Consider the following 23,705-nt stretch of genomic DNA (forward strand, 5'->3'; position numbering starts at 1 on the left):
AATTAATGACGATTAGGTATCTTTAAAATACTTCCAAATTGTTTATCAAATTGTTTTATAATACTTTTATAATATCTAAATTGCTTCTAATACAAGCATTACATCAGAATTATTGTAGGCACCCTATTGCTTCTACATTACTTTAATTAACACGGACACAAATATACGAGTAGATAACATTTATTATCGTTTATTACGAATATCGAATAATGAGCGTCTGTCGTAAATCATCAACTTAGACTTAATTTATCTTAGTATCCATTATATTGTCAACAGCATAGCATATTTATAATCCTTAACTCTGCCTCACAACGAGCGTGAAAATGCTCGGGGTGCAACTGTTATCATTAACATGATCGACAAGACCACAGAAATTTCCAATCCTGCTGAGAAAAATGAAGAACCAAAACGATTTTCATTCGATTACAGTTACTGGTCTCACGATGATTTTACCAAACGTGAAAGTGATGGCTATTTAGTGCCAGCCTCTCCTCGATATGCTGATCAGGTAATTAGTTAGTGTTTCTGTATCAATAAGAAACTATTCTAAGGCTAGAAATTACTGGCCAATATAAATACAATACTCTTTCCTGATTTCGAATTCTTCGAGATAAATGTCTTATATATTCTCGAATTGGATTAAACAACGCTCCTTATCCTATTTATTTTGTCTAGCTACGTGTATTTAAAGACTTGGGCCAAGGTGTCTTAGATAACGCCTGGAAGGGCTATAATTGTTCTCTATTCGCTTATGGGCAAACAGGATCGGGTAAATCATACTCTATGGTTGGCTATGGAGCTAATAAAGGTAATGCACCTATTGTACTTATCAGTAACCCGTAAGAAATCTTAGCTGATGGTTACGTCTTCAAGAATTGCTATCTTAACTAGTCTTAAATCTAATAATTAACCTAAAAGGGCTAAAATAAATTATAAGTAATATATATGGATACACTAACTCCCAAATTTGATTTTAATTCCTGTAGGTATTATACCTGTGGCATGTCAAGAACTATTTAATACCATAAATGAAAAGAAAAGTGGAGGAGATACGACCGAGTTTGAAGTAATTGTCAATTTATGTATAATTTTATTGTACTTCAATCTAATTTCTCTTCTATTCTTGTCTTAATTTAATAGATTAATTTTAGTATGTTAGAAATCTACAATGAACAGGTAAGATTGATTACAATTAAATTAATACATGATAAAATATCTTTTACAGAACACTTTCTACTGGTTTTTTATACGTCCAAACTTATCATTTCACATAGTCAAAGTAATCCTTATATAATTAAAATTCATTGTTTGCCATGACTAACTGTCTGTAGGTACGCGATCTACTAAATCCTAAAGGACCAAGTGTGCAGAAAGGGGGTTTAAAAATTCGTCAACATCCCTCGAAAGGTTTCTATGGTAAGATATTGTTCCTATTAAAATGTAGTTAAATGAAGCATCACAGGTCGATCTTTTTGGCCACTAAATCTACAACCTAGATTATGCATTTCCCTATTATTACCATATTAATCTTATCTCTTATTCAAAAAATTTAAAATTTTCTAACATTTTTATTAGTTGAAGAATTGAAGAATGTACCTGTTACTAGTTACAAAGATATTGAAAATAGAATGGAAGAAGGAACGCGTAATAGAACTATTGCAGCAACTAATATGAATGCAACAAGCAGGTTAATGCTCGTAATAATCAAATCTATTTACTGGAATACGTTGAGGACTAACCCAGTTTATAGCTAGTAGATCAATCTGTTAATGAAATACCTTCACTTTTTCTTTAATTTAGTCGCGCACATACAATTGTTGCCATTACATTTAAGCAAAAAACGAAAGCTAAAGGCAATCAAAGTATGACCCGAACATCGACAATGAACCTTGTCGATTTAGCTGGCAGGTAGATCTTATATAGTTTAAGTTTTATATGCGTATAGTTTGATCGGCTTTTAAATTATTCTTATATTAGCTCAGCTTTATTGCTATAATTTTTAGTGATATAATAAAATCTTACATTTCTTTATTAGTGAGCGTGCAGAATCAACAGGAGCTACTGGAGATCGTTTGAAAGAAGGATCAGCTATTAATTTATCACTAACAATTCTTGGTAATGTTATTAAAGGTGAGTTGAAATCTTCCAACTACTTACTGTACTTTATATTACTATCAGGTGACTTTTATTAATATAGGAAATCATATCTTACCCGCCGATTTTCTTATTCTATAACAGCTTTAGCTGATCGTTCATCATCGAAAAAGAGTGTTATTGGTAAGTTTAGTAAGGGATGAGAGATTCCAATGTTTAGGATCCTAGAAAGTAGCCTATAGCTGCAGAACTATAATCTAGCCTATATTTACTATTAAACTAATTTTGTCATCTCATTTTTCGATTAATCCAATAGTCCCATTTCGTGATTCTGCTCTTACCAAATTATTAAAGAATGCCTTAGACGGAAACAGCAAGACCATTATGGTGAATCAAGATCTTTTAAATTAATCTTGTCATAATATGTGTTTCTACAGATATCATAGATCTTACAATGATAATTACAGCCAATTCTAATTCTACCATATTCGTATCATTTAAGATTGCTGCTTTGAGCCCTGCTGATATTAATTATGACGAAACATTATCAACGTTGAGATTTGGTTAGAAGAAATCAATGCAATTCTTTTCATGTATTGTAATCTGGTATATTAGGATCTATTTTTATTGTATCTAACTATTGCATTATATCTGGTTCTAATAGCTGATCGAGCTAAAAGCATCAAGACAAAAGCTGTTGTTAATGAAAGCCCTACAGAAAAATTAATTCGTGAGTTAAAGGAAGAAAATGCAAGACTTTTAGCTCAATTAAAAGGTGCAGGAACAGTCCAAGAAGTGAAAGTCAAAGATGACGGTAAATTAATGTAAAGCAAATTTATAATCAACCATTAGATAGAGATTCTCATATTATACCATGAATCGTCAATAGGATATTATTTGTAACGCAACACTATAGAAAGATTTTCGTGATATGAGCCGATAGAGAAATTATTCACATATCAACTGTATTTAGTTCTATTCCTGTAAAAAATAAATCCATGTACATCACGTAAATAATACCGTTACTAATAGTGTCGATAAGGCAGTAATACTCCAAAAATCTCAGCATTTATCCAAGTAATTATGATCTGAGATTAAATGATCAACATGATTTATTTTTTATAGTTGAAGTAGAAGAGATGAGAAAAGAAATGGAAGAAGTGGTAATTTGTAAATGACTAATCTGATATCTAGTATGTCATTGATAGACTAATGTTTCTTTTATTCCTGGTATCTCAAGATTCGTCAAAATGAAAGAGAGATGGAAGAGATGAAAAAATCGTGGGAGCAAAAATTGAAAGAATCCACAAAATCTCAAGAGGTTATTATCTATTACCTTGATGTGAATTTATTTTAAAAGTAACATCAACTTCTAGTTTAACCCATGCTTAATGTTGACATAATTAGGCTACTGAAGAGAACCGATTGCGTGATAAAAGAAAAACAACTCCACATTTATGGAATCTAAATGAAGATCCTCAATTAACTGGTGTTGTTGTACACTTCGTCGACCCAGGTTTTTACTCTAGTTAAAATGCACGAGGGGCAATATATATATAAAGATTAGTCAATCTATCCTGAAAATGACAAAGAGGTGCCTTGCAAAATTTTAAATTTAAAAAATGATTTAATAGGTGAAAATACAATTGGCAATAGTAAAGCTGAACCGGAACCTAACATTGTCTTGAATGGCCTAAGGTTTATTTTTTACTTTGCTTAAATATATAATGATAAAAATAACAGAGCTATTTACATTCTCAAATTGATAATAAGCATAATGATCAAATGTGGAAGCCTTGCATCTTATGATCGAATTTACTTTTATTATACAGTATTCAACAGCAACATGCCATCATTAAATTCAAGAATGATGTTGTAACAATCTTTCCTGGTCCTGATCTGGCTAAAACTGTTGTAAATGGTGAACCAGTTACTGGAGAGACTATACTTCACCATAATGATCGGTGAGGCATCCATTGCCATATCTTACATACACGATAACGGTAGCAAAGTAGGCGCAGATTGATCGAACCTGGCTAATCGTCAACTTTTAATTTAGGATTGTCTTTGGCTCGAATCATATTTACGTACTCAATTATCCAGCAGAGTTTAAGGCAGCGCAAGAAACAGGCAAAGAATTTCGAGAAGTAACATGGGATCTAATTCAGAAAGAAATTGCTAAAAGTTCTGGATTTGACATGGACACTAAGGGAAAATCGAAAGGTTAGAAATTGTTTAATGAGTTATTTGTAACTATCATATTTGCTATTATATTATTTTATAATTGTTAAAATATGGCTCTGACATCAAGTGGTACAGCAAGTAAAGTTTTCGTGAATATTAATAGTTGAAAATAAGAGCAACTTTATTTTTTAAAGTAGTTGATTTCCTATATCTATGACTGATAGGATTAAGACATTAAGTATTAGCTACAGTCTATTTAAATAGTGGTAATAATCGATGATTAAGAGCAATGTCTTTAGTTAGCATTACTGCTATTCTGTAGCTGTCAGATTATACTCGTAGCTTAACCTTATAAAAATGACAACCACAGCTGGCAGTAATAGACTAAGATATATAGGACTGATATAGATATAAACACGTTTATTTCATAACATTTAGAGGAACTGCTATTACAAGAAGATTTAATGAAAATTATGCAATTTATTAGCGAAGCTAATGCTATGAGTGAAGAGTTAAATAAGAAGGTCAGAAAGGGTTGTTACTATTTGAGTAGATTTTTATTTAGTACCGAATTAGTTTTTGACAGTTTTAACTGGATATGATAAAATAGGTCGTCTTTGAGATTGTATTAGTATCTCCACAAGCTCGAGGTCTAAAAGAAGGAAGAACGGAGGTAAAAATTATTCTATACCTCTCGATAGTAATGGAAATGAGTCAAATGACTTCCATTACTTATCTATATAATTTATTAATTAGTATAAGTCTCATTCTTCTAATCTGCAATGACATCTTTTGCACTCTTTCATTCCAAACAATTGGATATAGATCTTCGTTAGAATGCGTAATTTACTTAACGATGCATCTTGGCTATGGGACAAGGATAAGTTTATTAATCGAAAATTTCTCATGCAAGAAATGTATCAAAATTTCTTACAAACTGGAGAAAATAAAGTTGATAAGGAGGTACAGTATTTAAACTTTAATTGACTGGAAAAACTGAATCAGAATAAACGAATTACCCATATTAAAAATAATACATTGACGACTTTACCTGGATAATATTTATAGGATGAAGATCCATTTTGGGAACCTAGCGATGCCTATGTGCTAGTTGGATCTGTACAAGTTTATTTAGAAACTTTAGCCTATATGGTATATCCAAATTTAATTCAATTTTGCATATAGTAATGAATCAAAATAGAGCACTGTTGTCGTCTAGTCGATCGCAATTAGTTTAAGATACTCATATGAAAGATGGAAATGAAGAGGGATAAAAATTAGTACCTACAATAATCTTTGAATGTCTTTTTTCTTTCCTCTTTTAGTTTGACATGGAGGAGTCGCTGAATATAACTGATTTTAAAGGCAATCAAAATGGTATTATGAGTATTTCAGCTGTTCCTTGTAAAGCTGACGGAAGTGATTTAGAAGAAGATGCTGACGATATTGAAAGTCCAGAAGATCTTGTAATTTTTATTTCAACTTAATTCAATATCTTCATAAATCGTATCAGTGAAATATAGATTTTCAAATTTTAACTACACCAGCACTTTCTAGTAGATTTTCTCATTTTGTCCTCTCTATTTTGCTACTCTAGATTGGAAAAGCATTATATTTTAACCTTAATATCAATAATATTCGTGGATTGCCAATGAAATATAATAAGGTAGTTCCATTTGTAACGCATATAAATTTCTTTGTAATAAGTATAGCTGTCACTTAGGAATCATGACGCGATTAATCTGCATATTTGCTATGATTATTCGATCTAATAATGTTATATAATGTAATTATCGTCTTTTAGAAAGTCTACTGTAAGTACAAGTTTTACCTTGACACTAAAGAATACAGAACAAAAGTAGTTGAAGGTACAATCAATCCTGACTTCAAATATACGGAAAGATTTTCATTCCCAACAGTAACGAATCAGGTAAATAAAGCAACACTCCCTTCGATAAACACCTCAACTAAAATTAAAGTTAATGGGAGAATTTTTTGATGTTCTATACATAGATAGCGATTAGTACTATAACTAAATATGTTAAGAATTGTTTTCGAATTTTTTGCTGCCGCATCTCGTATAACCAGAGTTAATCTCCTTTAACTTGATAGGAAATAGATCCCTCGATCATGTAATATTTATAGTATGCTTGAGTATTATTTTACATCCGGCTACGTTAAAGTTTACTTTAATCATATTAAAAGTGTTAGTAGCTCCTTTATGGTATTTTGATTGATGGCTATGATTAAAGTAAATTGTATGAAGGAAGGAAAAGACTGATAGGAATGAGATATCCTCCAAATTAATAATTATCTGTAGTTTAAAGGAATGATAGGAAAAATCGACAGTAAGAGTAAATTTTATCAAACTAGGTAACCAATTACTAATCTACAACAATCTCATTTTATCTTATATTATAGCTAGTGGAATATTTAGAGAATCAAGCATTTACAATTGAGGTTTACGGGCAGCAAAATATTGAGACCCCACAAAATAAAGTTGCGATGTCGACAAAACAATTACAACATGCAGATTCACTGAAACAAGGCAATTTGGCCATCAATGGCGGAAATGCTAACGCAGTAATGGTAGGTTATGTTGTATTTTTTGTCTATTGTTAGGCGTACTAGGATGATCAATCTCTAAAACTAAAATACTTACAAATAAATCTATCCAATAAGCACAATAAAATAGTCTGAACTGTCACTTCATTAGACACATCATCATTATATCTAAATTAGTTGATATTCCCGTTAATACTAGGATAAAGATGAAATTTTTAAGTTAAAATGCAGTTTAGCTGCGGCTGCAAGGCGATTAGCTAGAAAAGATGGAAAACTGGTTAGTTATATATCATTCGATGGTTAATGGCATGATAGGGCTGTTTACATGTGCCTGACTATATCACTGATCTTATGAATAAGATTCATAAATTAATTTATAAAACTGTACAAATGTCATCTGATAAATTATTAATTCATTTAGAAACGTTTAAGTAAATTAGTCCGAGAAACCAGGACTCAAAAATTAGATGCCATCAAGGTAATGTTTTTATCTATAGCAATATAAAAAATTTCAGCTTTATAACATAAGCTATAGTGACAGAATAGATGTAGTACGAACTAAAAGCTATTACTTGTCTCATCTAATATCTTGGTATAACGCTTTCATAATTACAGATAGATAAAGTGGAAAAAATTTTGAATACGACTGATTCAAAATTATTTAAGAGTGCAGCAAAGTTGGTTATGATGCAAAAGAAAGCCGAAATGAATAACAGCCAAGTCTGCAGTATTCAATAACTCTTGATAGCAAATTTTATTTCTCCATAAAAAATGATGGCTGTCTTCACATCTTTTAAAGTTCCTAGTTTATAACATGATGTACCGCTTTAAATATTCGTAACGTCAATTTATTAAGTATCGTTATCAACAAAATATTTCTGTAGTGATTTAGTCACTGAGTATAGCGATTACTTTACTTTAATTTAGTTAGCTGTAATAACGATTAAAATGTATTACAGAGTATAGTAAAAGTTACCATGCTGACATTGTTATTTTTGCTGCAATCGATCAACATAATTGACTGATGAAGTACGAGTATATAAAAGCACCTATACTACATATACAGCTATAAATTTTAATGTAACCTAGCATGTATTTTATTGACAAGCGTTTTTACTTTAAAACGTACGTAATAATATTAGTCAAACAGCGCTAACCAAATATTGAAGGATATTTCTTTGACAATTGTACTATTAGAATATAGTTAGTACATGCCAATCTTTTTTACCGTCATAATACGACAGCTTTTGTCATAAACCTAAATATACGTTGATAATAAATAATTTGAATTGATCCTGTCTAAATACTGTATTTCATTCCATTTCAGTATATTATAGTCATCAACCATTAAAATATAGTATCTGTTCTATATACTGATCAATTTCATTCTTATATAAATTTTATATAAGCTCTAGTCTTGTGCATAAAGGAAATAAAAAAATTTGCATCATTACAAGACGATTATGAGATAGTCATGTCTCTCTATGATGAGTTTGCTACTTTTAGGGTTCTCCAGTAAAAATCTACAACTGAAGATGCCATCGTTAAGCAATCTTAACCAACAGCATTAGATGTAATAGAGACTGCAAGATATACCCGTAAATACAAATATTGGCAACTATAGCTATCTAAGTTCGTGTAACACAGGTTCTCTAAAAGTTTCACTCTTCGCTATCAGTATTTTGAGAATTTTCAGATATATCTCCAAGCTCTATTTCTAATAAACGAATTTCCATAGACAATTGCTTAATTCTCATATTTAATTTTCCAAGATCTGTTGGCTCAGCAATATACTTGTATGCTTTAGTAAATACTGATTGCTTTTGGGGATCATCCTGTATAAGTAATATGGGTAGACATCAATTTAATATAAGCTACAGCTATAAATAACGTTATAGCAAAGATCATTTCATACGTTAAGCTCGATAGATTCCTGCACTTGTGATAGATGATAGGCCACTGCAGCTTTTCTACGTAGTAATAACATGGTATCGAAACCGGTATGGGCTATATTTGTAATATAGAGCAAAAAAATTTCAGAATTTTATTTACTGTAAATGGTGAAACAAAACTTTGGAAAACTTTAGATTTAAATTAGAATAAAATACCACAAATTGCAAGTGCTGCCCCACTAATGACCGAATTGAATAGAACAGGCAATGTGCCGCCTAAGTAAAACATTTTTTAAATCAAATTAAATAGTTTTCACTAGTTTTGTTATGCTATTAAATTGATAACAATGGTCGGTCTATTTACCAGAAATAGCGGTAATTGCCATTAACGTTAATCCACCACAACCCGCAGTTTTAATATACGGGTGAACTTGATTGATGCCAGCAATGTCCGTATGGTCGGTAATTTTACGAAAAGCTGAAGGAATAAAGACTGGTTAATTTCAAGATAGTTACTAGTGCATCCGTTAAGTACATTACCATTGTATTTCTATCGTCCTAGACATTTAGTGCCAAGCACGATGAAATTATGAAATAACAATGTCCATATAATAATTATACGGTTTAATCATTACGATATCATTATAACTTTAAATTCAAATCGTGGTAAAATTAAGTTCAATTTTGTATGACTTAGATAATTGATTTGTGAAAGGCTGGCTATTATTATCCACACATTTAATTATTTTAGTATCAGCTAGCTTACTAAAAAATAATCCAGTCAAAATGGCGCCATTAAAGCCGAATGAAGCAGAATAGGCTAATTTAGGGCGTTTGATCCAAGCTGCGTAGGAAAAGCCAGCAACAACACCAGAAGCACCTGCGAACGAATGATTATGGTTGAATAAGTTAGTATGTATTATTTAGCTGAGGATAAACAAACAAGATGTTCTAGATTAGTTTGAGGTGCATTGATACTTTTGAAATTACCACTACAGTTTATAGTTTTGTGGATCATTACAACATTGAACGACATTATTTACATCAAACATGATCAACTGATTGAATGTATTCATGCAGTGACTACAGCATAGCAATAATATCATAGAAGCGGCTAAAATTACATGATTGTAAACTACATACTCCTAAACTAATTTACAGTATATCATTGCTTAATCTAACGACAGACAACAAGTTGCTTCCTTTTAGACGTATGTGAATTGGCGCTGTTGTACTCACAACACTGTCTAGATAATTTCATACATGTTTACGTTATATTACATCTTTTGCATGATATTTGCATATTCATAACTTCTATTAGAATATTACGATAACTACGTGATTATAACAAGAGAATTAAAGGACAGGAATAAGATTTCACCAATTGAATAGATAATTATGGTATCTTGATCTATCATCTTCATTAAACTAATAAGCATCCGACTAAAAGAATGGGTTCAATATCTACAGGTTTACTTAAAGCCACTGCTATTTGTCTTTATGTTGTAATATTACCTGCTATGGAAGCATACTGTAATATTAAATAGGCTTCTTTTGGATTCTTTCGAACTCCATACTTATAGCCTAGGCCACAGACCGCACCTGCACTGCCTATTTAAGATTTATTACAAGTTAGTGATTTTCCTAAATATACTTGCTATGAGTATTACAAGGTTAAAGCTACTTGATTGACTATCATGATGATAAGAGAAATTGAGGCTATTTTATTTTATTAGCCATCATAATTATTTGATGATAGATTCAAATAAGAGCCATAGGGCAAAGTACACCTACCTCCGATCAGAATATACTTTGCATGATTCATGTGAATAGTCTAAGATGTTGAAAATTCCAGTAGTTTCTTAGTAATGACAATTTACTTAATTTAATGATTCAGCTGCAGTGAGTACTCGTATGAGCTCATTCGGCAAGTAGAACGAATTTGCTAGGGTTAGATGGTAGTTTAAGGATTGTAATTTGATGCAAAAGAATCAAATTCCAACACGATCTCCTGCAAGTATACAATACAGCTTAAGCATTCATTGGTTCAGGATGGATTGAGCCAATCTATCGGTGATTATGCGATTTCTAGCAATGAATGTGTCTAGTGGTAGCCAGATTGTGATAGATGAGAGTATAGACTTGAAGGAGAGTTTTACTCTTGTCTCTGTCGATGAAAGCAAGCTCTACAATAATATAGAAGGGGATGGCAGAGCTCCAGCCAGGGTAGGTAAAAGGGTGAAGAAAAGGGAAATGTGGTCGTCAGCTCGATGGCAGCCTGCAGTACAGTAGCCTAGTAAGACTGTATCTCTTTCATACAAGTTTCACAACGAATGGATATGGTGATACAAATCTATAATGCAAAATGACCTAGAAATGTACTATAACAGCATACAACTGTATCCTTCATTGAAGTTTGAGCGCTAATTTACAATAGACTGTATGCTCATACTAATGTATAATGCCAAACCGCATGAAAGCGTCCCCTATCCGGTACAGTAGTTACAGCATAGGACTAGATATTAAATTAGTATACAGTAGGTGGAATGATGTCTTTCGCCAGGTCTCTATGGAAATCAGGCAGATATTTATGCTCACTTCTTGATTTCAATTCATTCGAGGTGGAAAAAGCTGAAAATCGACCTCAAAGATACTGTATAAGCAAGCTTATTGGTCATTTTCTCATATAAAAAATTGGGTTGTCCATGATAGTTATTGATACAACGCTAGCCTAGACGGTTGTCATTCAAAATATTTTGTTTCTTTCTCAATATATTTGCTGATTGAGGATTAGCATGCTAAATTACACCTTAAAGATACGAGCATTAACGCCTAACTATGGAGATTTCCAACATCCATTGAAACGATTATTATTTACCTCCGAGATGAATCAAACCCAGCGCAGAGTAAGTAGCTCAATTGCTGATCGATGCTAGCCTTTGATGCCTTGTAATCGCTGCTTTTTGTGCTTGATGAATATCTAAATTTACTGTACGTTAATTTACATACTTGGCTAGCCATCATCAATCGTTGATGTAAGCAATCAAAGACACGTACACGGGTAAAGTATACTGCTTGCAATCTGTTATTATGTGTCTAATCGTGTTGATGATGAGTGCTCTCCACTATGGGCTATTGGGAATCCATGCTTGTATGTGCAGTAGATATGGTTCGTAGCAGGACCAAACAGTTTTGTATTTTCTTATGTCGTTTCACGTAGTCCTTTAATGAATGATATTAAGGCTGATCCAATATCGAAATTTTAGTCAATTACAATCGCAAATTATTCATGTACAATCTGTTTACGTTGTCATCGCAGTGCAGTTGCAGCACAAATGCTACAATTAATGATGGTAAATTCGCGATCTAAATTATAGACTATTAAAAATCGATATCCGTATCTAAATACACGATTCGTATTGGGTCGAGCAGTTTCTTATACTCCTATGTCGTTTGCATACCTTTAGGGCTTCCTAATAACTGATATTATAGTTCATTCATTATCTAAATTTTAGTCAAAAGCAAATCATTGGCATTATAATTATCAGTAGGTGTATTGTGTCTGTAATCTATTTTAATCGCAGCATAAAATGGATAATTTATGATTGCAAACTAGTATTTTATAACATAAACTATTTTGGAAATCAGTGTCTGCCTATGCAATCAAGTACAGAAACGATCATAGTAATGCTCTTCTGTCTAACTTTCGCATCTACTATTATTGATATGGCTGTAACTAAATGGAAACGCCAGTTTGTAGATAGGGTACGAATATTTTGCAGAGGTGGAGGCGGTGGACAGGGTAAACCACGTTCAGGTGCAATGGGTGGAGATGGAGGCGAAGTATATGTTGTAGCCAAGGACGGTGCAGCATTGTTCGATATTGCTCAGCGGAAAGATAGGCGGTTTATTGCTGGCAATGGTGAAAATTGCAGGTATGGGATACATTGGAGTGCTTGCATAGATCGTGTTATTACAGTCACTAGCAAGTGGATGCGTAACAATAGTTTATAGTTGAGAGAATTTTCTACTCAACGTTAGTATCCTGCCGCGGAATATTCAATTGCATTAGGTGGATTATATTCCCTTGTAGAGAAAGCCTTACTTCCTGACATGCAAACTAAATTGAAAATAACGCCTATTATTTATTGATGATGTGCTTCAATTTTTAGTCGCCAAGCGTTCAATGGTCATAAAGGTAAAGATTGTAGGATTGCAATTCCAACAGGGACGCTTATAACTTGTTTAGACTCAAAGAAAGTCTTGGTATCGCTGGATAAAGTAGACAGTACTTTTACAGTTGCTAAAGGAGGAATGGGAGGATGCCCACAAACTGGGCCAAAATGGTGTGGTTTGAAAGGTCAAAAACGGATGATTTCTCTAGAATTGAAACTTATTGCAGATGTTGGACTGATAGGGTAGCTGGCTATAAACGCAAATAATAATTATTATATCCATTACAAATAGCATTTCAATGATGCAATCACTAGCTACTGATAGTTTATATAGTTTATGACAATATTCGAAATGATACTCTGTACAGTTTTTAGCAACGTATGTAAATGTGGATTATTGCATCATTGACGTAATATAATTTACTATCGTTATTAAATTGGTTAATGACTTCTGTTATTCACACTAGTTTTCCTAATGCAGGAAAATCGACTACATTACGTGCCTTAACTGGTGCTAAACCTAAAGTGGCCAACTATTCATGTATGACATCAATTGATAATCTAAAATTGATCAAATTAAACTAGTTTTTTATTATTTACATTCTAATACCTTTCCTTATTTCTCTTTAGTTACAACAATTCGGCCTCACTTAGGAACAGTTTTCTATCCAGATTATGTTAAGGTGCGTAATTACATATAATAATAATAATAAGTACTGTACTTTACTGTGGTCTCATCGTATTATTTTATCGTGATATCCCAGGCAGAATCGATTTATCTTCTAATCCATTTGATTTATATTCAGTCAATCAACTATCGGTCAAAATATGATTCCATGCTTTTCAGGTGAGAATTGCTGATTTGCCGGGGTTAATTGAAGGTGCGAGTCAAAATGTTGGCATGGGCCATAAATTTTTGAAACATGTCGAACGTACTAAGCTATTGTTGTTCATAGTAAGTCCAACAAAATCATATCTATGCATATGGTACTCGTAAGTACTAAAATAGTGATAATAAATGTGAAACCGTCAATAAAATATCCTCTAGTTCTCATAATAATAATATTATCATTATACGAGTTTGCATGTACGCACGATAACTATACCGTTAGTTAACTGGCAATGGTCAATCATCGCTTTGGCTTACAAAACTAACTCAGTATAATATGTCATGAATTCTTATGTATCTACTAAATTCCGCTTAAATCATGTTGCTGTTGATGTTGATTATTATATTATCGTAACGTGATTTTTCACCTATATGACTTACTTATTCTTTTACAGATTGACATCAATGGATTTCAACTTTCAGAAAAGTTTTCGTTTAGAACACCTTTAGAAACAATCAGTCTTCTTGCTCAGGTGCGTTTATAAAGCTAGCCAAGATTTTACAATTGCTAAAAGATCGACTTTGCTTGTTCATGCTTATAGGAGCTAAAATCTTATAGTCACGAGCTGCTTAAACGTCCAAGTATTATTGCTATCAATAAAGTGGAGGGACGGCAAGGACAACGGAAATTCGACGAATTAATATCCAAGATGGATGCAGATTTGAGTATGGACATTCAATTCCAAAATTTCACTTTAAACGTAAAATCCATGCAAAAGGAATTACTGCGTTCTTTCATGCTAACAAGTATCGGTAGAATCTACAATGTACTGCATGAAAGTTTTTTGTTACAATGGTACTCTTTAACAGGAAACGTGTTTATATAGAATGTCAATGATATAATTACAGCTGAGATCACCGCAACTGCAGTTATAGAACTGTCTTTTATTGTCAATACATTATTGCAAATAGTTACTCGTAACTTACGTATATACGCGTATTTATATATATATGCATGCTTGTAATATCAACATCTTATCTTTCACTTAGATGGTAACAACAATAGCAACGACAACTGGCCAAATTGTATGCATCTTTGTCCGATATCAGCAAAACATTTAGAAGGAATTGAAGAATTAAAAGTGAAGATCCATCAAGTTATCACCGATATACGAGCTAATCAGTCATAATTTATTTTATTTATATAGTGTGAACCAGAGGTTCGAATATACGCGTGTTATTCATAGTGAAATTGTCAGCAAATATTTCAAATACAATAATATTGAAATTTGGTTTTCACCGAAAAAAGAATCTAACGTTTTAATTTGTTAGTTTAGTACTAGCATAGTAGCTATAATTTTAAGCTGCGTATTAAACAGTATAATTTTTTGTAAGATTTTTTAAAAATTCGCCCACTGAAATCCGTATTTTCCTCTCATTTACGAATCGATAAAAGGCAACATCATTTGAAAATCAATGTAACGAATAGTGTTAGTAGCTATAGTATAGCCATATAGTGATAAGAATGACTAAATTAAGTATATGAAAAGTGCAAACAATAGTGCGTTATCTTACATATGATGTTTTCAAATAATAGAACGGAGGTGCAATGGTTATAATTACTATACGTAGAAGAGAATGACTTTACTGTGTTAGTAACGACGATTTTTACAGATTTTCTATGATTTGTACTCCATAAATCAACAAAAACGGTCAGAAAAACAATTGTAAAAGGGCGAACATATCTTCTAATGACGCTTTCACAAATACTATGAGCATTGCCATTATATCTAATAAGTCCTAACAATTCCTGTGTTGAGATTAAATTTCTTTCGGGAGATTCATAATATACGCGTACATATATATGCCATGTGTATGCCGTAAATAAATATATATTTACAGATAAGATAGTCTAAACTGGAACAAAATATGAAAACTTAAATAGCAGTCATGAAAATTATGCATTAAAAACTGACTCAGCTTGTGGAGCTGATAATTACACTATTGATACAGTTCATTCTTTCGTTTATCACACAAACGTTACCGATATGTGTGATTCATCAAGTAGGCTCCTAACGAGAAACAAAGACAAAAATTATTAATATGCGATAAAACTCTAATTTTAAAACCACATTTTTATACAACAAATCAATAAACAAACACTGAAAACACGTAGCTAACTTCAAATATCATGCTAAATTTGTTACACACTTTAGAAGACAGCTTAAGAATCGTAAGACTACTGCTTATACTAACAGTATTACAAATAGCCATGATGTTACCAGGACTTTTTTAATGCAGATGGAAGAACATGCAAGTTAGCTCTCAAAGAATCAATTTTATGATATTAACTGCAATTTACTACATGAAGGTTAAGTGTCTGTATTTTGATTAAATTGAGTATTTCAACGTACGTAAATCACCGTAAATGCGCGCAACTTATTAGATAGAGAATAGTATGTGATGTAATATTAACCGTACGTAGGTTGGAAATAGCGACAAAAACTATAGCTATTACAAAGTCATCAACATATATATGCGTTAAAAATGTTGCAATACCGATGTAATCTTCTTCTACAGGCAACAGCGTAATCGGACTTTGCAAAAACTACATAAGCTTTTTGCCTCTTAGAATCCATTTGGAGACTCTATTAAAATATACATAATATATATTTAAACAAAGCAATCACAATAGTAAAACAGTATAACGTATGATGTCAGCACGTCTATGACATTTAAGCGAATCTGAAACTTTCAACTCCGTAACCTAACCAATAGAATATCTTCACATTTAACTTACTTCTACCGGTCCGATATCTGATAAAATCTTATAAAGTTTGCGGTAATTCGTGTTCGGCGAAAGGAAACCAATAACCAGCTCCCGTCTGTCTTCATTGCTGACTTTGTTATTAGTTGTGAGCACAACTGATGAGCGAGGTGGTGATTTTTGTTTGCGTGATTGCTCTCTTGCAATTGTGACAATCTAATAGATACGTCAATAAACATAGCAGTTAAATAGGAGATAATTAGATATCATTTTTAGATTACCATGATCCTTTAGGTGTGCTATACGATAATTAAAAGTACAACACACTACAATAGATTAAATTTTCGACATTCGTGTCTCACCCTTGTTGATTTGGAAGCCTTTTGGCGGGTTCCATGATGTACTGTCTGGTGAACGTTCCGCTCCTCTCTGCGAGATACATCCTTCACACTCTTATCGTATCGATTATGACGTTCTCTTTTACTGAAGCTATGGTGACTCGGTCTCGAGCGATCTTGATTTGGGCGCGAAGGTCGCTTAGAATCATCTAATCTTTCCATTCTATAACGCTTCGCTCTCCTTGGTGGATAGCTATCTTTTATAGGTCTTTTTGGAGGAGGCGGACTTCGGCTTTTCTCACTGAAATCACTTTCTTCCTCTAAACTAATACTTTCTCCTCCAATAGAGTGACTATTCTCTCTACTTGCACTCCTTTCGTAGTTTTCTTCACTAGATTGGTCGCTTCGATCAGATATATCTGATTCATAGTTGTCGCTGCCATTAGTGGAGCTACCAGTAAAACTTCGACTCCTACTGGATGAGCTCCAATCGCGTTTAGGGCTCTTCGAAATAGAACGTGCCGATTTATACGGTCGATATCGACGTCTGCTAGAGTCTTTCCTAGAACTTCTCCGACGATCATACGAACTACTACTACGCGATCGAGACCGCGATCGTGATAGTGATTGCGATAGTGAACGTGAACGCGATCGAGATGGACTGCGATTACCTCGAAGCACTCTCTGTTTTCGCCTTTCTTCAGATCTTTGCAACTACAACACGATATTAATCACAATAATATCTAATTAGATGATACATGGTGTAACTATAGTACTATCGTGCCTATCAATATTTATTACCTGCTTTTGCATCGTTTCGTATAACTGATTATTTTCAGCCATTTGTTTACTAAGTATTTTAGGCTGCGTTTGAGACATATCTTGAGGCTTCGTTGGTGCCGGTGTTTGGTTCACCTGAAACTGCATTTGTGGATTATTTAGCCATGGCATATTTGTAGGAGGTACTGGTGGAGTATTTACGGTAACCGGTGGCATCTGCGGAGGAGCAACGCCAGTTTGAAATCTAGGAGGCCCAACGGGAGGCGCAATTGGCATTTGATGAGGAGGTTGAGGCACTGGTTGTGGAGGAACTGGTGTATTCATCCTCTAAAAATAGTAGTGAATATGATTTAAAAGAAGGCATAGTAAGAATTTTATGCATAACTTTAAATGTTTATAAAAGTAGCATCAACATCCGTAAATATTTGAAATGCTACGAAGTTATCTTACCTGAGGATTTCCCAAACGATTATTGATACCTAATCTCGAATGGACAGAAGGAGGAAAGTTTGGTGCATTTGGAGGACGAGATGGTGGTTGAAAATTTTGTGGTCCATTTCCAATAGCTCCTGAATGACAACCATACATAGTATATTTTGATTCTCCTCAATACATTGATAGTTATACGAAAAAAATGCGGGACAAGTTACAATGCAAATAAATTCTAGTCCTTACCTCTATTTGCTAAGAATTGAGGGTTAACGTGGATATTCCTTGGCTGATGTGGCGGGCCTATGGCAAGGATATTTAAATCATCTTTTTTGAAACGCTCAACAACTCTAAATAAATAATCTGTATTTTTAATAACGTTGTTACTGGTGATATTACCGATCTGACCTTGCTGCGGTCTCGGTTGAAATAACGGACGAGGTGCAAAAGGTCGCATATCAAAATTTCTCTGATTATTAACCGGATTACTTCGTGGCATTTGAAATGGAGCTGGAAATCTACGTAATACAAAGTACAACTTATCGTATTGTTTTAATGTAGTATTTTTCTAGGCTTTAATATAATTTAAAATTCATAATAAATAGAATGTTTCTACACGATCGACACGAAAATAAGCCTAACCTCTTTTGTCCTTGTTGACGATGGCCGAACTGTTTAGGGGTATTATGCCAGTTTTTGTTCAATTTCTTTTTCTTATTATCTTTTACGTTTACGTTCTGAGGCATTTTTATTGATCCAGACTTTATATGTTCATCTAAGGAAACATCCTTAATATCTAGAAGTTAAAGTTATTGTTAATGAATCACTGAAAGCTATTGTATTTCGTCGCTATAGAATATTTATTACTGTAGAACATACGTACTTGCATGTCTGGATTGATCACTTCTTGGAACAACAACGGTCGTAGATGAACGCTCAGAAGCAAATTTTTCCACTCTTTCAGAGTTATCACTCTCTTCGCTGTCGAAATCAAGAAATTCTTCATCATGTTTTCGCTCTTCTATGAAGTTAATCAGACTATTGGTTATACATTTGTACCAGAGACTAGTCCCTATACGTTAATCTGTATGCGATCACCTGGGATATCGTCTGGTAGATCATCAATACTAGCTGAAGTTATATTTTGTGCGGTTTCTTCTTGGATTCTGTACACAGTAAGAAATGGCAGTTTTGAATAATTCAGCGTGATTGATACCAATCACTGACAAATGATAATATTACTTACTGTTCATTTTTCTCTTCATCACTGGAACGTAACAGTTTATCCTAGAAATAAATTGAAGGATTGAATTACAAATAAATATGTTAACAGAAATCGACATCAGTATAATTACCTCGTCCGCATACTCAACATCACTTAGATCTTTCATAAGATCAGCCTTAAAAAGTATAGAATCATTGTTAAAATTGCCATAAAGCTCTGATCTCAATCTTACGCATAAGAAATATACTAACCTCTGTTTCTTTGATTTCAATACTGTCACTTCTATTAGAATATAATTAATTATATAACGATTAGTAGAGTAAATCTACGTCATTACTAAAATGTTAGCGGTAGTAAGTTATGAAATATACACGAATAAAATAGACAAGAATACAACTTGTGCCTAAATACCGTGTATTTCGAAAAGTACTTAATAAAAACCTATTTTAAGAATAGATTATCCAATAGACGCATTACCTTGATAAGAGGTCGTTGGAATTAGGCAAAGCCTCAGCCAACCCTCTTTCGCTGTTGCCATTGGTACTATCTACTTGTGCAGATTCCGATGCACTTGCTTCAATCACTACGTTAACCTGTGAAGATTGCATTATCAAAAAATAAAAGTACAATAGAATGTTAAAAATTTGCAAATTAAAATTTATTACCCTTAAAGAAGTACGTAATAAACATTAGGTAAATTTATACCAATGGCCTTCGTTGACGTTTCCTATTTGCTTTTCTAGGACCCTTAGCTGCCTGCCTTGTACTCATACTTAAAATGAAGGCTTACCAATTGACGCTATTACAAGGCGATTACAATGATCACTCAACAACTATAGTTGGCGAAGTCTCGTGCTTTAGTAAATGAATGCACGAGAAACAACTGTAGCAATAGAATAACTTCACGATTCGAACCAATTTGGCAGCTTTTTTCAAAAAGAAAATTAAACATTTAACAAAGATATCAAGTAAGTGTAAAGCAAACTAAAATATAATCGGTAACGTCTACAGTTCGCTTGGCAGTTTATGTACCGTTCAACCATTTAAATATTTAAGATGAATCATTATAGTATGTAGTGATTGGTATAATTTGATAGGAACCAATATAGATCGATATTGACATATCTTTATAAAAATTGCAAGATCATCTTGATCACGTAATGTTATCTTAAATCTATACGTTTATCAACAATTGCAATAGTATTATTTTAGAGTTTTTGTTGAGGAAGTAGTATGGAGCAAGTAGAGTTTGCCGATATATTTATATGTATTATAGACATATATAATCCAACGTGGTATCTACAGTAATCTATGTGAACGATAGAAAAACAGGTAATATTTTATAAAGAGTACAAAATGTAGATAATACACTTGATGTTGAACTGTGTAATAATTTGCCATAATATATATATATATATCATTAAGCGACATATCTTTGCTACTAACAGGGACTACTCTTCTTTGGAGTACTCCCTGTTATTAATTTGTATCAGTATCATTAGCGGAGCAAAGGATATCATCTTAAAACAATTCTACTAATTACTCCAGTTGCTGTTACAAATATCAATCGTACATCAAAAACATGTAAGTTCATTTACTACCAATTTAAAATGACATCATTCTCTAAATTAATCAGTTTGATAGTTGATGTTGGGACTAACTAGAGTATCATCACTTTACAAAGAGAGTAAGTCATATATTATAGTTTATGGTGCTGTTCAGACGTCAATTTTCTATAATTGGCATACAGATTGTTAATGAATTTTTACAAACGCAACATATGTATGAAGCAGATAGAAGTAATAAATCTACAGATCGTATTACTATGCTGCTTTTGAGATATAATAGGTGAGTAGGGTAATTCTTTGAAGTCTCCTTTTAAATTATAACTGTTATACGCATATCAAGATCAAGATCTTTAAATTGTAGTCATTTCCTCGGTAGGTTTAGTGTACTATTCGACGTCAATTAATAAGTTCATAAACACTGGCTTAGCATTTTCAGCTGGAAATAGCTTATACAATTACGAACAATTTTTCTAGAGAGGTGGATAAAACTGTATGTAATACAAGGCATTGAAGCTATGCTAATATACATTTCAATTTGTAAAGCTTCATCCTTGTTTATATCATTTAGCTATCTCCATTAAAGTATTTCCAGTTTATGGCGTAATATTAACAATTTTTGTAACAACGAGAAATGGCTGTCCCATTCAAGGTCATTTCAAATAATAGCGGGATATAACACGGTTCTCATTGACTGAGATCTCATATGTGTGATCATTGTCATACGTATACACAATACTAGTGCATCTTTTTTCTATGCAGGTATTCATCAAGTAGCAAATAATGAAAAAAAATGACCTGACATCAATTAAAATATTTAAAATATTACAGCAATTCAAGTACTAATAATACATTATAAAATCTTGAGACGACTCATAATGTCAAGATAGATCAATTTGCTAGTTCTTATCACTAGTATATAGAGCATAGCAGAATAGTTTTCATTCTGCTTTGGCATATCATACCATATAGGATTAACTATACTACAAGATTTCATCAAGTCGATAAATTATAATAAGTTAGTCGCAAACACTAACTTGGTGCCAGGCGTAGTCCATTTATGGACTATACAATAAGATATAACTAGAAAAGTCATCTTTACGAATTACGACTATATCATATCTGCTAATCGCTATGTTAATTAATAAACTAAAAGATATAGGAAGAACTACAAATATGTCGCACTTAAATCTATAATTTAAAACAATACAAAATTTACATACGCGTAAATCATGTAATAGTAACAGTGTAATTGATTTGCTATGCTATGTATTACACGATTACAAACTGCTAAATTCGTTTACAAGACACGTCCTATGATAAAGATTAGAAAGACTATTAAATATCTACAGTAAAATCTTAATTGGATACATACATTAAATTAAAACACTTTGAGGCAGTTATTAATATTCAAGGTGTTAGAATATTTTCACAGGGTTTATCAAACCTGTTGTTTTAAGTATAGCAGATACAACCATCATTATAAAAGATAGATTATATCTAATATTACCCAAATTACATCGGTAAAGGCAAATCAATACTAATGTCCATCCTAATTAGCAGATTACAACTTTAGTCATAATCATAGCGTCAAAACATGTCTCTACTATTATTATCATTAATCACAGATTAGAATTATCATTTAGTCGGTAGTTTGAAATTATTTTGGTCGATCTTAACAATTTGATACAGTAAACGAGTCGTACAGTATGATACTGAAAAGTGTGCACTCATGTCATCTCTGATATACTTTCACTGATTCTCTAGATATATATATTATACAGTATATATATATACATAGATATACAAACGGAATCCAAAAAATCAATATTGATGTCTTATATAGTACAGATCGGCGTATGTCTCTAATGCTGAGACATGAGCAATATGATAGATGTAGCATTATAAGTTTATGTATAATTTACGACAATTAAATACGTTATATTCTATCGCCAGTACCCGCTAAAGTTACATACAATCTTTAGCATCTGTACTGTTGGCAATATTTTAAATAATTTATAGTGCCAACCTGATAGTTGTATTTGTTGAAAGATAGCTGATTACTCACTGCGCCTCAGTATAGTATTGTTGATACTAATCATTGCCGGCAAACGAAGCTATCAACAATTTGAAGATTGAAAACAGCTTTGCCTATGACGTACTTCATTGCCATTGTAAAATAAGCATACGCACGTCAATATAAAATATAATATAACTATAAAAATTGGCTGTAGTTCAAGGTACAATAGATTGATTGGTTTGTTCATAAAGTTAACAGGAAATGGCAGTCAAGACGAGTACAGCGAGAGTACAGGATACAACAATACATCCAAGGGAATTGATCACCATTTTAGGCTTGGTAGTTTTTTTTTTTAAAAGTTGGTTACTGAATATTATACGAAAAATATCATCCATTGGATATAGATATAATACTACCACAATATACTATACACAAACGTTATAGTGTGTACTTTGAACTATTGGCCTACATAGACAGTAGAGATTTCAAAGGACTTTGTATAATAAAAAAGGATTTTTTTCTATTGGAACAACTACAAGTTGTTCTTATTTCCATGTACAGTAAATCGTTCTTGTTGAAAATATATAAAGTATGGTAATTCATTCAGCGTTATTATAGAACGCTATTTTCAAATTGAAACTATTTCAGTAAAGGAGAAATTTTTTAATGGCATCATGTCAATGGAAAGTGGTGCATAGATTTGATAATACGACATCATGATTTTGGAAATTCTATCGGTTGGTAAGAAAAGTAATTGATTTGAATACTTCGATCAACGGGGCAGCATTGTTGTTACACGTTCAATTAGAACGGCAAGGAAGGAAAATCTCCACATGCCTGTA

The 23,705-nt window shown here is 32.6% G+C and overlaps 4 protein-coding genes across 4 annotated transcripts; 2 read left to right on the plus strand and 2 right to left on the minus strand.

Annotated features, from left to right (window-relative positions):
- Positions 1-304: 304 nt before the first annotated feature.
- Positions 305-6,277, plus strand: TRIADDRAFT_23272 (uncharacterized protein; the record flags this gene model as incomplete). Its single annotated transcript, XM_002110187.1, has 23 exons — positions 305-508; positions 676-808; positions 987-1,066; positions 1,141-1,176; positions 1,332-1,416; positions 1,576-1,687; positions 1,801-1,908; positions 2,036-2,178; positions 2,411-2,481; positions 2,597-2,657; positions 2,759-2,895; positions 3,335-3,415; positions 3,502-3,610; positions 3,729-3,792; positions 3,927-4,058; positions 4,154-4,317; positions 4,717-4,802; positions 4,889-4,951; positions 5,104-5,241; positions 5,347-5,430; positions 5,604-5,744; positions 5,876-5,944; positions 6,083-6,277. Coding segments are annotated over 23 exons (2,496 nt in total), but the record flags the coding sequence as incomplete, so codon positions are not given.
- A 2,227-nt stretch (positions 6,278-8,504) lies between these two features.
- Positions 8,505-10,560, minus strand: TRIADDRAFT_54005 (uncharacterized protein; the record flags this gene model as incomplete). The annotated part of the gene is made up of 6 exons (XM_002110728.1): positions 8,505-8,678; positions 8,759-8,850; positions 9,100-9,213; positions 9,502-9,615; positions 10,251-10,346; positions 10,530-10,560. 6 exons carry the CDS (start codon positions 10,558-10,560, stop codon positions 8,505-8,507), a joined length of 621 nt encoding a protein of 206 aa, XP_002110764.1.
- A 1,901-nt stretch (positions 10,561-12,461) lies between these two features.
- Positions 12,462-14,929, plus strand: TRIADDRAFT_54006 (uncharacterized protein; the record flags this gene model as incomplete). The annotated part of the gene is made up of 8 exons (XM_002110188.1): positions 12,462-12,670; positions 12,908-13,153; positions 13,378-13,451; positions 13,541-13,593; positions 13,758-13,865; positions 14,195-14,272; positions 14,342-14,546; positions 14,790-14,929. 8 exons carry the CDS (start codon positions 12,462-12,464, stop codon positions 14,927-14,929), a joined length of 1,113 nt encoding a protein of 370 aa, XP_002110224.1.
- Positions 14,930-16,264: 1,335 nt separating this feature from the next.
- TRIADDRAFT_54007 (uncharacterized protein) lies at positions 16,265-20,049 on the minus strand (the record flags this gene model as incomplete). Its single annotated transcript, XM_002110729.1, has 14 exons — positions 16,265-16,387; positions 16,540-16,722; positions 16,869-17,558; positions 17,646-17,951; positions 18,075-18,193; positions 18,300-18,571; positions 18,696-18,849; positions 18,937-19,074; positions 19,152-19,219; positions 19,300-19,340; positions 19,409-19,453; positions 19,530-19,560; positions 19,756-19,871; positions 19,984-20,049. 14 exons carry the CDS (start codon positions 20,047-20,049, stop codon positions 16,265-16,267), a joined length of 2,352 nt encoding a protein of 783 aa, XP_002110765.1.
- Between the last annotated feature and the right edge of the window lie 3,656 nt (positions 20,050-23,705).

This window comes from Trichoplax adhaerens, genomic scaffold (genome assembly GCF_000150275.1).
Source record: "Trichoplax adhaerens TRIADscaffold_3 genomic scaffold, whole genome shotgun sequence".
NCBI classification, from domain to species: domain Eukaryota; kingdom Metazoa; phylum Placozoa; class Uniplacotomia; order Trichoplacea; family Trichoplacidae; genus Trichoplax; species Trichoplax adhaerens.